Raw genomic sequence first — 14,425 nt, forward strand, 5'->3', positions numbered from 1 at the left:
TCCCATCAAAGACATCTTGAACTTAGAGGTCATGAGAGCGGCAAATTCTTCATTGAAAGCATTGTTAGGGGAACCAAAGATAATGTCATCAACATATAGTTGGCACACAAACAACTCCCTTTGACCTTCTTAGTAAAAAGAGTGGGATCGATTTGCCCTACTTCAAATCCACGATCTTGTAACAACTCGGTAAGGTGGTCATACCACGCACGTGGGGCTTGTTTAAGGCCATAGAGTGCCTTATCGAGTTGATACACATGATCCGGGAAGTAAGGATCCTCGAACCCGGGGGGTTGCTTGACATAAACCAACTCATTAATAGGACCATTAAGAAAAGCACTTTTCACATCCATTTGTTATAACTTAAAGTTGTGATGGGAAGCATAAGCAATCAACAAATGAATGGATTCAAGGCGAGCAACGGGAGCAAAGGTTTCACCGTAGTCGATACCCTCGACTTGGGAGTAGCCTTGTGCTACCAATCTTGCCTTGTTGCGAATGATGTTCCCATGAGCATCTTGCTTGTTCTTGAAGATCCACTTGGTTCCAATGATGTTATGGTTCCCCGAAGGCCTTGGCACAAACCTCCACACCTTGTTGTACTCGAAGTTGTTGAGTTCTTCATGCATGGCATTGAGCCAATCCGAGTCTTCGAGCGCCTCATAGACCTTTTGGGGTTCAACACAAGAGACAAACGCGTGATGTTCACAATGGTTTGCTAATTGTCTACGAGTGCTTACCCCCTTTCTTAGGCTTCCAACCACATTCTCCATGAGATGGCCTTTGGTGGTGAGTTTGAAAGCAATCTTCGCGGCACGACGCTCTAATTCCTCCTCGGATGTGGAAGGAGGAGGGTTAACTTGATCATCTTGAGCGCCATCTTGAGCTTGTTCTTGATCTTGAGCTTGCTCATGATCTTGAACTTGCTCGAGGGGGAGAACTTGACCTTGGGCATCATTTGGAGGTTCACCATCATCTTGACATTGATCTTGCCCTTGGTCTTGTTCCCGAGGTTGATGGCCTACACTTTGTTCTTCGGAAGCGTGTGGGTCTTGAGTAGGTGAAGGCTCCACTTGAGTGGAGCATTGTCCTTCTCCTTCGGCCACAAGGGGTTCCTAAATGGGTAGAATATGACCAATACCCATTCTTCTTATGGCTTGGGGAGGAATTTCATCACCTACATCACAAGTACCACTTTGCTCCACTTGGGAGCCGTTATTTTCGTCAAACTCCACGTTACACGTCTCCTCAATGAGTCTGGTGGACTTGTTGAGAACACGGTAAGCATGAGAGTTTGTAGCATAACCAACAAATATGCCCTTATAAGCTCTAGCCTCAAATTTAGACAAACGAACACCTTTCTTGAGAATGAAACACTTACACCCGAACACCCGGAAGTACTTGAGATTGGGATTGTTTCCGGTGAGTATCTCATAAGGAGTCTTGTTCAAGCCTTTGCGGAGATAGAGCCGATTGGATGCATGACATGCGGTGTTGATGGCTTCGGCCCAAAAGTTGTATGGAGACTTGAACTCCGCCATCATGGTCCTTTCCGCATCCATCAACGTCCGGTTCTTCCTCTCCGCAACACCATTTTGTTGAGGGGTATATGGTGCAGAATATTGATGCTTGATCCCCTCATCACTAAGAAACTCATCCAAGGTGTAGTTCTTTATCTTGCTGCCGTTGTCACTTCTTATTGTCAAGATCTTTGCATTATGTTGACATTGAGCTTCATTTGCAAAGTCGATGACAGTTTGTTGAGTCTCACTCTTCCTCTTGAAGAAGTATACCCAAGTGTATCTTGAATAATCATCCACAATCACCAAGCAATACTTTCTACCCCCAAGACTATCAAAGGATGGAGGCCCAAAGAGGTCCATGTGCAGGAGCTCCAAGGGTCTCTTCGAGTAGATGATAGTCATGGGAGGGTGAGCCGTCTCATGAAGCTTTCCTTCGATACAAGCACTGCAAGCACGATCTTTGGCAAAACTAACATTTGTTAGTCCACGGACATGGTCCCCCTTGAGAAGACTTTGCAAAGATCTCATATTGACATGGGCTAAACGGCGATGCCAAAGCCATCCCACATCAACTTTAGCCATTAGGCATGTCGCAGTCTTAGTGGGTTGCTCCGAAAAGTTAATCACATAGAGACCATTCTCGACATGACCAACAAAGGCTACTTTAAGAGTCTTGCTCCACAAGAAGGCCACGGTATCAATATCAAATAAGGTGGCAAAGCCCATGAGTGCGAGTTGACGAACGGAAAGTAAATTGAACGCAAGGGACTCAACAAGCATGACTTTCTCGATCGTTAGATCATGAGAAATGACAACCTTGCCAAGACCCAATACCTTAGAATGTGAGGCATCACCCCACTCGACATTGGTGGGCATAGATGGGATCTTTTGCATGTCCACCACCAAGTCCTTGCTCCCGGTCATATGATTTGTTGCTCCACTGTCGAGCAACCATGATCCCCCATCGGAAGCAAACACCTACAAGAGATCAATGCTTGGTTTTAGGTACCCATTTAGTAATGGATCCTTTGATGTTAGTAACAAGGGTCTTAGGAACCCAAATAGACCATTCAATGTACTCATAAGAAGAACCAACAAATTTATCATAAACATGCCAATCACTAGCACGGCACAACACATAAGAGGGGTTAAAGTCGCCGGCTTTGTTGGGAGAGATGGCTTTGCCCTTTTTGGCATCACCACTCTTCGCATTGTTCTTCTTCTCCTTAGGAGCACCCTCTCCCTCCTTCACAAAAGTTTGCTTGAGCGGGGGAGGTCGTTTGGTCTTGTTATTCTTCTCCTCGTTCTTCTTCTTGTTCTTGGACTTGGGTGAGAACCCAACTCCCTCCTTGCCCACAACTTCCTTTTGATTGCTCAAAAGGTCATTTAGGTTCTTCTCACCTTGTATGCATGACACAAGACCTTTCTCGAGTTGTTCCTTTAACTTGGCAATCTTCTCCACAAGATGCACATGCTCACAGCACGGGTTAGTAGCATTTGCATTATCAATTAAGACCATGTGAGGAAATGTGGACTTTTCCTTGCTTAGCTTAACTTGGAGTTGAGCATGAGACTCCTTGAGGTTTGCATGAGCACCTTTCAAGACCTTATGGGCCTTGTCAAGTACATCAAACTCCTCCTTGAGTCTAGCATGATCAACCCCAAGTTTAGCCTTCTCAGAAGTTAGAACACGAGACACAACAAGAGCATGATCAAGATCTTTCTTTAATTTGGCATGGTCATCGTTGTGTGACTCCTCAAGAGCCAAACGATGCCCACGCTCTTCCTCAAGAGCATTAGAGAGATCCGATATCTCATCGGCATAGTCACGACTATGACCTTCCATCTTAGAGATGGTTTCTTCGTGAGCCTCGGTCATGTCATTAGCTTCACCAAGTTGTTCCAAGAGAGCAACAAAGTGCTTCTTGGATTTGCCCTTGAGCTTACTCATGAAGGACTCAAATTCATTTACCTCCTCACTAGACCCCTTACCATCATCAAAGCCAACCGTCGAAGAAGGATTAGGAATAATGGTGGTTTTGATGTTGGGGGTTACCTTGTTGGTGGCTTTAGCCATGAGGCACTTGGCGGTGATGTTCTCGTTGGGTGAATCGAAGAGAGACACCCAGGGAGTTGTGGCAATGGCAACGGATGCCATAGCCATTGCTTCACTATCTTCATCATCATCGTCATCCTCACGGTATTCTTCTTGAACTACCAACCCGCGTGTAGGAGTCTTCTTGGTGAAGTTGTTCTTGTTGGGGAAGGACTTGGCTTTGTCTTTTCGGATGAACTTGCCACCATTGTCTTCCCGCTTCTCGTAAGGACAATCCACAAGGAAATGGCTCACATTGCCACAGTTGAAACAAGTTCTAACTCGTTGCTTGCCCTTGAGGCCACTTGAGTTGTTCTTATTGAAGTTGGGTCTTGTATTCTTCTTACTCCAAAATTGTCTTGAGGCAAGAGCCATGTGCTCATGATAATCATACTTCGTGTCTTCGGGGTTGCTCTCCTCATCTTCCTCTTCTTATTCTTCTTCCACACTAACCTTGGCCTTCAAGGCAAGGTTGGGCTTCTTTGCCCTTTGAGAACGGAGCACCGCATTGTCGGCGGTCTTGTCCAAGATGCTCATTGCAACGAACTCATCCAACACTTCACTTGAGGTCATGGAGTGGAAGTCCGGTCTTTGACGAATGACGGAGGACATGGCCTTGTTGTAGGGCATCATGGCCTTGAGGAACTTGCGCTTGATCCAATTGTCATCCGTGTCCTTGCTCCCATGATCTCGGAGTGCGACCGCGAGTTTGGTCACTCTTCGAAAGAGCTCACGAGGTTCTTCATCTTCTTTCATTGCAAACTCATCGGCTTCATCTTGCACCACTTCATAGTTGGAGCGTTGAATGCTAGCACTTCCTCGATAGAGAGACACAACACATTGCCATGCGTCTTTAGCCATGGCATGAGGACGAAGATGAGGGAGATCTTCGGGAAGGATTGCATCTTGGATGATGAAGAGAGCACTCTCATTGAATTGATTATCCACGGCTTCTCGAGGAGTGAAGTGGCTTGGGTCATGTGGATAGAAACCTTCTTCTATAATTCTCCAAAGATTAGTATTCACATGTTTTAAATGACGCTTTAAACGATAAACCAAAGCATCAAAATCCTTATTTTTCACAATCTTAGGAGGAAGACCGGCATGATTTAAATGAGTAGTGGGAATCGGTCCACCATAAGTAGGAGGTTCCACATGGGCAAAGATGCCGGAGCCATTTCTACCACTAGTAGAAGGACCTTTTTCACTATTAGCTTCCCCCTTGTCGGAGGTGGCATCCGTCACCTTGTTAGTGGGATCACCTACTTTCATCGGCGAGGTGGATAGTTTAAGTCCTTCTAGGAATTCAGAAAACATGCTTTTAACCTCGGTCGTCATGGAGGTTTTCAATGTGTCTAAAGCCACATTGAATTCCTCACGTGAGACCGAGGTTCCCCCATCAGCCGTAGATGAGATAGGATTCACACCGGAGTGCTCCTCCGCACCGTCGTTGGTGTCAACCATACTCTTCGGACGGCAAAGTCCTTAATAAAGAGACGAAGCTCTGATACCAATTAAAAGGATCGATATGGTTGACTAAAGGGGGGGTGAATAGGCAACTAACAATTTTTAAGCTTTTCTTTATCAATTTAAACCTTGCAACAAAATAGGTTGACTAGATATGCAACTACGTGAACAACCTATATGATGCAAAGACAACTAGCACACAAGCAAGCAATAGATACAACACAAGTAAGCTTGCAAAAGTAAAGGCACGAAATAACCAAGAGTGGAGCCGGTGAAGACGAGGATGTGTTACCGAAGTTCCTTCCTTTTAAGGGGAAGTACGTCTCCGTTAGAGCGGTGTGGAGGCACAATGCTCCCCAAGAAGCCACTAGGGCCACCGTAATCTCCTCACGCCCTCACACAATGCGAGATGCCGTGATTCCACTATTGGTGCCCTTGAAGGCGGCGACCGAACCTTTACAAACAAGGTTGGGGCAATCTCCACAACACTTGGAGGCTCCCAACAACACCACGAAGCTTCACCACAATGGAGTATGGCTTTGAGGTGACCTCAACCGTCTAGGGTGCTCAAACACCCAAGAGTAACAAGATCCGCTAGGGATTAGTGGGGGGAATCAAATATCTCTTGGTGGAAGTGTAGATCGGGCCCTTGTGACCCAATCCCGAGCAAATCAACAAGTTTGATTGGCTAGGGAGAGAGATCAGGCCAAAATGGAGCTTGGAGCAACAATGGAGCTTAAGATAGAAGAGGTGGTCAACTAGAGGTAGAAGACGCCCCTTTTATAGTCATGGAAAAGATCCAACCATTATCCACATGTTCAGCCTGCGACATGCGGTACTACCGCTCCAGGAGCGCGGTACTACCGCAAGGCCACGGGGTACTACCGTGGAGGGCCACAGTACTTCCGCGGCAGCAGCAGAGGCCGGGACTTTCCTGACTGAGTGCAGTACTACCGCTTCCCCTTGCGGTACTACCGCAAGGCAGGAAAGTCAAAGCCTACGAAGAGCACATATGAAATAAAATACATCCGTGCCTACTTCCACTGAAAATGAAACAGTGCAAAAATCCGACACGGTACTACCGCGCACGAGGCGCGGTACTACCGTGGAGACGCGGATGTAAAAAATTACATCCGCTCCTACTACCGTGACTCAGTGGTACTAGGCATGAGGGCCACGATACTACGACTCCGGGGGAGCGGTACTACCGTGGCCTCCCGCAGTACTACCGCGCAGGACGTGCGGTACTACTGTGAGGGCGCGGATGTAAAAAATTACATCTGCCCCTACTACCGTACCGGAGCAGCACTAGGCCTGGGAGCCATGGTACTAAGGCTCCAGAGGAGCGGTACTACCGTGACCCCCAGTGGTACTACCGCAGGTGCTTGCGGTACTACCGCTCCATAGAGCAGTACTACTGCAAGTACAGCAGTAGCCGTTAGATTAAGCACAACTAGGATAACGGAGAGATGCTCCAAAGTGCAAGGGAAAGGAAGGACATGTGTACGTGTTGATTCCACCCGAACCTTTCCGACGCGGACCCCCTCTTAATAGTACGGCTCTCCTACGACTCAAATCCACCAAAGAGAAACGTAGAACAACACCGTCTTCAATAGTCTTCGAGGGGCACCGAATCGTCTCGTGCCTAGAGATGAAGCGTTTGAGAAACTAAAGGCACACAATTAGTCCGCAAAAGCATTGTCATCAATCACCAAAACACTTAAGGGATAAATATGCTCTTACACCCTTCTTGCCCTTGCCCTTTCTTGAAACTAGTGGTTTTACTAACCATCAACAATTGATGCTCCTACTCGATTTCTACTTTCGCGGTGTCAAACATCGCGAATAGCTCAAGGATCATCATATCTATCCCTAATATGTTATAGTTCATCACGAAGCTCTAGTAGCTTGGTGGCAATGACTTTGGAGAAACATCACTATCTCATTTGGAAGTTTAACTCCCACTCGATTCAAGTGATTGTAGTACTCAGACAATCTGAGCACATGCTCAACGATTGAGCTTTTCTCCCTTAGTTTGTAGGCTAAGAAACTTGTCGGAGGTCTCATACCTCTTGACGTGGGAACGAGCCTGAAATCCCAATTTCAGCCCTTAGAACATCCCATATGTTCCGCGACGTTTCAAAAACGTCTTCGGCGCCACAATTCTAAACCGTTTAACATCACTGAACTATCATGTAGCCATCAAAACGTGTATGTCAGATGTTCACAACATCCACAGCCGACGTTCGAGGTTCAGCACACCGAGCGGTGCATTAAGGACATAAGCCTTCTGTGCAGCAATGAGGACAATCCTCAGTTTACGGACCCAGTCCGCATAATTGCTACTATCAACTTTCAACTAAATTTTCTCTAGGAACATATCTAAAACAGTAGAACTAAAACGCGAGCTATGACATAATTTGCAAAGACCTTTTGACTATGTTCATGATAATTAAGTTCATCTAATCAAATTATTTAATGAACTCCCACTCAGATAGACATCCCTCTAGTCATCGAAGTGATATATGATCCGAGTCAACTAGGCCGTGTCCGATCATCACGTGAGACGGACTAGTCATCATCGGTGAACATCTTCATGTTGATCGTATCTACTATACGACTCATGTTCGACCTTTCGGTCTCTTGTGTTCCGAGGCCATGTCTGTACATGCTAGGCTCGTCAAGTCAACCTAAGTGTTTCGAGTGTGTAAATTTGGCTTACACCCGTTGTATGCGAACGTTAGAATCTATCACACCCGATCATCATGTGGTGCTTCGAAACAACGAACTTTCACAACGGTGCACAGTTAGGGGGAACACTTTCTTGAAATTTTAGTGAGGGATCATCTTATTTATGCTACCGTTGTTCTAAGCAAATAAGATGTAACCATGACAAACATCACATGCAAATCACAAAGTTACATGATATGGCCATCATCATCTTGCGCCTTTGATCTCCATCTTTGAAGCGCGGCATGATCACCTTTGTCATCGGCATGACACCATGATCTCTATCATCATGATCTCCATCATCGTGTCTCCATGAAGCTGTCTCGCCAACTATTACTTCTACTACTATGACTAACGGTTAGAAATAAAGTAAAGTAATTACATGGCGTTATATAATGACACGCAGGTCATACAATAAATTAAGACAACTCCTATGGATCCTGCCGGTTGTCATACTCATCGACATGCAAGTCGTGATTCCTATTACAAGAACATGATCAATCTCATACATCACATATATTTCATTCATCACATCCTTCTTGGCCATATCACATCACACGGCATATGCTGCAAAAACAAGTTAGACGTCCTCTAATTGTTGTTGCAAGTTTTTACGTGGCTGCTATAGGTTTCTAGCAAGAACGTTTCTTACCTACGCCAAAACCACAACGTGATATGCCAATTGCTATTTACCCTTTATAAGGACCATTTTCATCGAATCCGATCCGACTAAAGAGGGAGAGACTGGCACTCGCTAGCCACCTTATGCAACAAGTGCATGTCAGTCGGTGGAACCTGTCTCACGTAAGTGTACGTGTAAGGTCGGTCCGGGCCGCTTCATCCCACAATACCGTCGAAACAAGATAGTACTATTAACGGTAAGCATATTGAACAAATCAATGCCCACAACAACTTGTGTTCTACTCGTGCATAGAATCTACGCAATAGACCTAGCTCATGATGCCACTGTTGGGGAACGTAGCAGAAATTCAAAATTTTCTATGCATCACCAAGATCAATCTATGGAGATTCTAGCAACAAGAGAGGGAGAGGATGATTGCATCTTCATACCCTTGAAGATCGCGATGCGGAAGCGTTACAAGAACGCGGATGAGGGAGTCGTACTCGCGGCGATTCAAATCGCGGAAGATCCGATCTAACACCGAACAGACGGCGCCTCCGCGTTCAACACACGTACAGCCCGGGGACGTCTCCTCCTTCTTGATCCAGCAAGGGGAGAGGAGAAGTTGAGGGAGAGCTCCGGCAGCACAACGTCGTGGTGGTGGAGCTTGCAGTTCTCCGGCAGGGCTTCGCCAAGCACTAGCGAGGAGGAGGTGGAGTTGGAGAGGGGGAGGGCTGTGCCAGGGGCAAGGGTGAAGCTCCCATGCGCCTCCCCACTATATATAGGGGTGGAGGGGACTGGTTTCTTGCCCTCCAAGTCCATTGGGGCGTTGGCAAAGGTGGGAGGAAAGAAATCCCATCATTTCCTTCCCCACCGATTGTTATCCCCCTTTTTAGGGATCTTGATCTTATCCCTTTGGGATATGATCTTATTCCTTCTAAGGGGGGATCTTGGTGCGCCTTGACCAGGGGTGTGGGGCCTTGCCCCCACTACCCACGTTCATGTGGTTCCCCCCATGCAGGTGGGCCCCACTCCGGAACCTTCTAGAACCTTCCCGGTACAATACCGAAAAATCCCGAACATTTTCCGGTGGCCAAAATAGGACTTCCCATATATAAATCTTTACCTCCAAACCATTCTGGAACTCCTCGTGACATCCGGGATCTCATCCGGGACTCCGAACAACATTCGGTAACTGCACACTAATCCCCATAACAACTCTAGCGTCACCAAACCTTAAGTGTGTAGACCCTACGGGTTCGGGAATTATGCAGACATGACCGAGACATCTCTCTGGCCAATAACCAACAGCCGGATCTGGATACCCATGTTGTCTCCCACATGTTCCACAATGATCTCATCGGATGAACCACGATGTCAAGGATTCAAGCAATCCCGTATACAATTCCCTTTGTCAATCAGTACGTTACTTGCCCGAGATTCGATCGTCGGTATCCCAATACCTCGTTCAATCTCGTTACCAGCAAGTCACTTTACTCGTTCCATAATGCATGATCCCATGACTAACTACTTAGTCACATTGAGCTCATTATGATGATGCATTACCGAGTGGGCCCAGAGATACCTCTCCGTCATCGGAGTGACAAATCCAAGTCTCGATTCGTGCCAACCCAACAGACACTTTCGAAGATACCTGTAGTGCACCTTTATAGCCACCCAGTTACGTTGTGACGTTTGGTACACCCAAAGCATTCCTACGGTATCCGGGAGTTGCACAATCTCATGGTCTAAGGAAATGATACTTGACATTAGAAAAGCTCTTAGCAAACGAACTACACGATCTTGTGCTATGCTTAGGATTGGGTCTTGTCCATCACATCATTCTCCTAATGATGTGATCCCGTTATCAATGACATCCAATGTCCATGGTCAGGAAACCATAACCATCTATTGATCAACGAGCTAGTCAACTAGAGGCTCACTAGGGACATGTTGTGGTCTATGTATTCACACATGTATTACGGTTTCCAGTTAATACAATTATAGCATGAACAATAGACAATTATCATGAACAAGGAAATATAATAATAACCATTTTATTATTGCCTCTAGGGCATATTCCCAACAGTGGCCGCCGGCCACCCCTCCCCCTTCCCCTTCCCCATCTCTGTTTTTTATCGGTTCCGGCATTGTTCGGCGGGTTTGCTGGCGGTCTCGGAGGTGGCTGTGGTGCAGATTGCTCAAAGCCTTGACCTTTGGTGGTTCTCGGGGCGTTCTGGATGCAGGGCGGCGGCTCTGGCGGTGGGAGGTGTGTTGGTCGTGGGCTGACCGCACGGCTCGGGTGCGGGCGGGCAGCCATGGTCGCTTGGGCGGCATGGATGCGGGTGGTTGGCGGAGTGATGTTGCGACGGAGGGGTAGGAGCACCAGGGTTCATCACTCGCCTAGTCCCGATACTGGCCGACGGAGGCAGCGTCCGTGGATGTCGTTCTCCTTCTTGCAGGCTCCGTCGTGGTGCTCCCATTGCCTTCGTGTCATTCCGGGTGAAAACCTGATTTTCGGGATCAGTCTGTGACGGCTTCCTACAGTCGTTTTCCCTCTTGAGGGCACCGTCTTGGAGTCCTCGCTCCGGCTTTGTCCGTCTCATTACCCCTCGGTGGATTGCTCATCTTCATGGTGGTCTTCGGCTTATCATTAGGGTGCTTAGTCGTCGTTGGGGTGGTGTTTTTGGTGCTCGGCACCTTTGTATCTCGCATTGGGTGTGTGCGTTGAGTGTGGTGGTGGCGTGCATTTGTATCTTCTTACTTGATGTTGTGATGATGGTGCTTTATATATAAAGCGGGGAGAAACCTTTTTTCTTAGATCTTAGTATCTGGTGCCATAATTTACATATACAGTGTATAGACAACATAATTTCAATTTATCAGTTCAAATTTTGTGAAAATTATAGTGTAAATAGGATAATTTAGTTTCATAATTCTAACCAATGTTCCTTTTTTGCAGGGAAATCTAACCAATGTTCCCGAAATAGCATTAAATTGATAGACAATTAGTGTTAGTAGTATGAACAATTTTGAATTTTAGAGCCCATGGCACCCCTAGGTCTGCCCTGCGCGAGAGAATATGCAAGTTTTGCACTCTTAGTTCACCTTTGGGCGTGTGAAAAGTTGTTGATTCACGAATATAAAAATGTTGCTCTCTCAGTTAAAAAAACTTACTCTCTCTACTCATTTATTACCGATAGACCATCAAAAGAAATAGGTGCAAATTTTACCATCAGACATCGTAAACCATTGAAGATGCCCTAAAATATTATTAAAATTACAATCGATTTCTTAACTGTGCGTTTTTTCATTATGGTCAATGCTCATTGAGCCAAAGGCGATGTGTTCAGTGAAGGCAACGCACCGTTGATGATGCTGGTGAGGCCGATTAAACTAGAGGCAGCGATGACATGAAGGAAAGGTGGATGAAGAGTCAGAACGAGGCGGCGACAGAACCGACAGTGATGGTGATTGGGTGATGATAAGATGGCGATGTAACAAAGTGGCGGGATTGGTCATGAGAGAAGTAATAACTTGTTGGGTTGGGTAGAAAGGCGGATCGCTATAGGTTGTTGGGAGGAGGCGTCTTCTCGTTTTAGATCGGCGACAAACAAAATCAAGCGCGATTTAGTGAAAACAAATACTTTTAATTATATGTCTTGAACATATGTACATTCATTTATACAACTATTCCCAACACTAAACTAAGAGCGTAGATACAACTTATGAAGAGACCTAGAGGATATATATGTTATATTCACGGGAATGAAATGGTGCAGATCCTCCGACTTATGTCACGTGACATTGGGTTAGTGACATATGGGTCCACATGTCAATGACTACCAAGTCCCCAAACTTAGAGAATCTCAAGGCGGGAACGAAAGGAAACATCAATTTCTTCAAGTTCATCCGTAAATAATCTATAAGGCTGTGGGAGTAACTTACCAAGTAATATAACGCACCGCAAAGCAAATTTGGTTATGTTGTTAGTAGTTAATGAAGAGAGATGTTTGTGGTACCGTAACATAACGTTTTCTAAGAGAAGATGCGTCTGCTAGCTAATAAATAAAATCATGTATAACACTATTACTATGATATTTTGCAGTATAAAGGTACTAATCGCTTAAACCAGCGTCATATGCATGACTTGTTTAATTTACTCCCCATTATGACCAGCCTAAAAAAAACCTGAAGAAGTCTATGGAAATGTCTTTCTTGTAGAATCTGCAAATATCAAACGATGGTTCGACAGATGTAATCACCCATTCTGCTCTGAAATTCAAGAAATTGTAAACTTCATCGAAGCGGGGTTCACTCGACCGTGTTGCATAGGTACCTTACGGAAATAAAAACTCCGAAATTAACGGGGAAACGTCGGTTTTGGTTCAGGAGCACTTTGGTTATTGTTCTTGTTCTAGTTTGAGGTTGTCTCAGACGGCACGCGTTAATCGTGGATTGAGTTGATCAGTAACCCAATCAGATAGCTCCCGACCAGATAATAGATAGAGAATGTGACCGCGCATAGGTGATCAGCCTCTCTTTGTGTCCCTGACATTTGTCCACGACCACCATATCCGTTCGCGGAGTCAGTGACCACTCCACACGTTTTCTTTTCTTCTCCCAGCAGAAGGGAGGCTGGCAAGCGAAAGCAAAATGGCGCGCACGATTAATCCATGTGTCGAAACAAAAGGAGCAGCCGTGGCGTGGCTTTCTAAAGCAGTTGAAACGGCGACCGCGCTCCGCTCGGAAGCCACCCCACGTCTCCGGCCCGCCGCCGTCGCTCTCCCACGAAAATCGACCCGCAAGCAAACCCAGACCCGACAACCACCTCCTCCATACCTACCGCTATATAAATCGCGGTCGACACGCCAACAGACTGCGGGCTTCACCGATCACCAATACGTTCGGTGCAGGTGCAGCAGATTAACAATTCAGTTCGTTCGTGCGTGCGTGCGTGCTCCATGGTGAGGTCGCTTCCGTCTGTTTCGATGGAGGGGAGGAGGCTGCAGGAGGAGGAGCAGGAGCAGGAGCAGCGGGAGGTGCTGCTCATCCACAGCCAGGTGCGGAGGATCAAGCGGGAGGACGAGGAGACCCGGAGGCACCTCCTCAAGCTGCAGCTGCTGGAGACGAGGCCGGCCGCCGGGCAGGAGGCCTCGCCGCCGGCCTCCCGCTCGCTGTCGCCGCTGCGGCGTGCCGGGAGCGCCATACCGGTCGGCGACTGGGCCTAGTCACCTCGCCTGCCCGGCCAGGCAGCGTATACAGTCGTATAGATATAGGAGAGCGAGCGAGCTATATATTTGAGAGCCTTAGTACGGTCGATCGATGCCTGTCCATGCTCTCTGCGTGCATGGAACCAGAGCTTATAGTTGATCGATCTAGCTGCTTTACATGCTCTGTTTCAGTCGACTTTTCTTCTTCTTGTTGTAAATATACCGAAGTTCACCTCGTGCTTCTACGTACTGCATCCAAGTTCTTCCATGCTAGTTCCTTCAGGATTGATTCGATTCTTCGTTTGATTCGGAATGGAAATCCGCAGAAAACGCCGGCAAATCGGGCATGTCATTCCCACTCCCGGAGGACGCGCCTCAAGGCAACGGCCAGCGGATGAGATGAGAGGCACAGATCGACTGAGGTAGCCAACGTTGACTCGGAAGTAGCATAGGTCGCATCCCGGCATCCGCATGTGTATCTTCTCAGAATAAAGACGAGATACGCATCTGTCAGGCAGGGCAAATTTGACAAATTTAACCTATAGATGAAATCAAATCACAGAATGAACTATCCGTAAAACTATTTCACGCGGCTGACCTTTTTGTGTGACGCCCGACACGAAGGCGCCACACTACACTGTGCAACGCCTCACAGATAGGCGCTACACCGCCAGCGTCGCACACGTGTGATCAGAAAATTACTAAGTCGTGTGCAGCGCCTGAGAGCTAGACGCCACACTATACAGTGTAGCGCCTAGCTCCTAGGCGTTGCACT

General features: G+C 46.9%; 1 protein-coding gene across 1 annotated transcript; it reads left to right on the forward strand.

The window, feature by feature from the left end:
- Window positions 1-13,301: 13,301 nt before the first annotated feature.
- LOC123116145 (uncharacterized) lies at window positions 13,302-13,932 on the forward strand. Its single transcript, XM_044537145.1, has one exon. It carries the CDS (start codon window positions 13,402-13,404, stop codon window positions 13,666-13,668), a length of 267 nt encoding a protein of 88 aa, XP_044393080.1. The 5' UTR covers window positions 13,302-13,401; the 3' UTR covers window positions 13,669-13,932.
- The last annotated feature ends 493 nt before the right edge of the window (window positions 13,933-14,425 follow it).

This window comes from Triticum aestivum, chromosome 5B (genome assembly GCF_018294505.1).
Source record: "Triticum aestivum cultivar Chinese Spring chromosome 5B, IWGSC CS RefSeq v2.1, whole genome shotgun sequence".
Taxonomy (NCBI): Eukaryota; Viridiplantae; Streptophyta; class Magnoliopsida; order Poales; family Poaceae; genus Triticum; species Triticum aestivum.

Coding starts and splice junctions, on each gene's coding strand:
- LOC123116145 (XM_044537145.1), top strand. CDS start 13,402: ATGGTGAGGTCGCTTCCGTCTGTTTCGATGGAGGGGAGGAGGCTGCAG.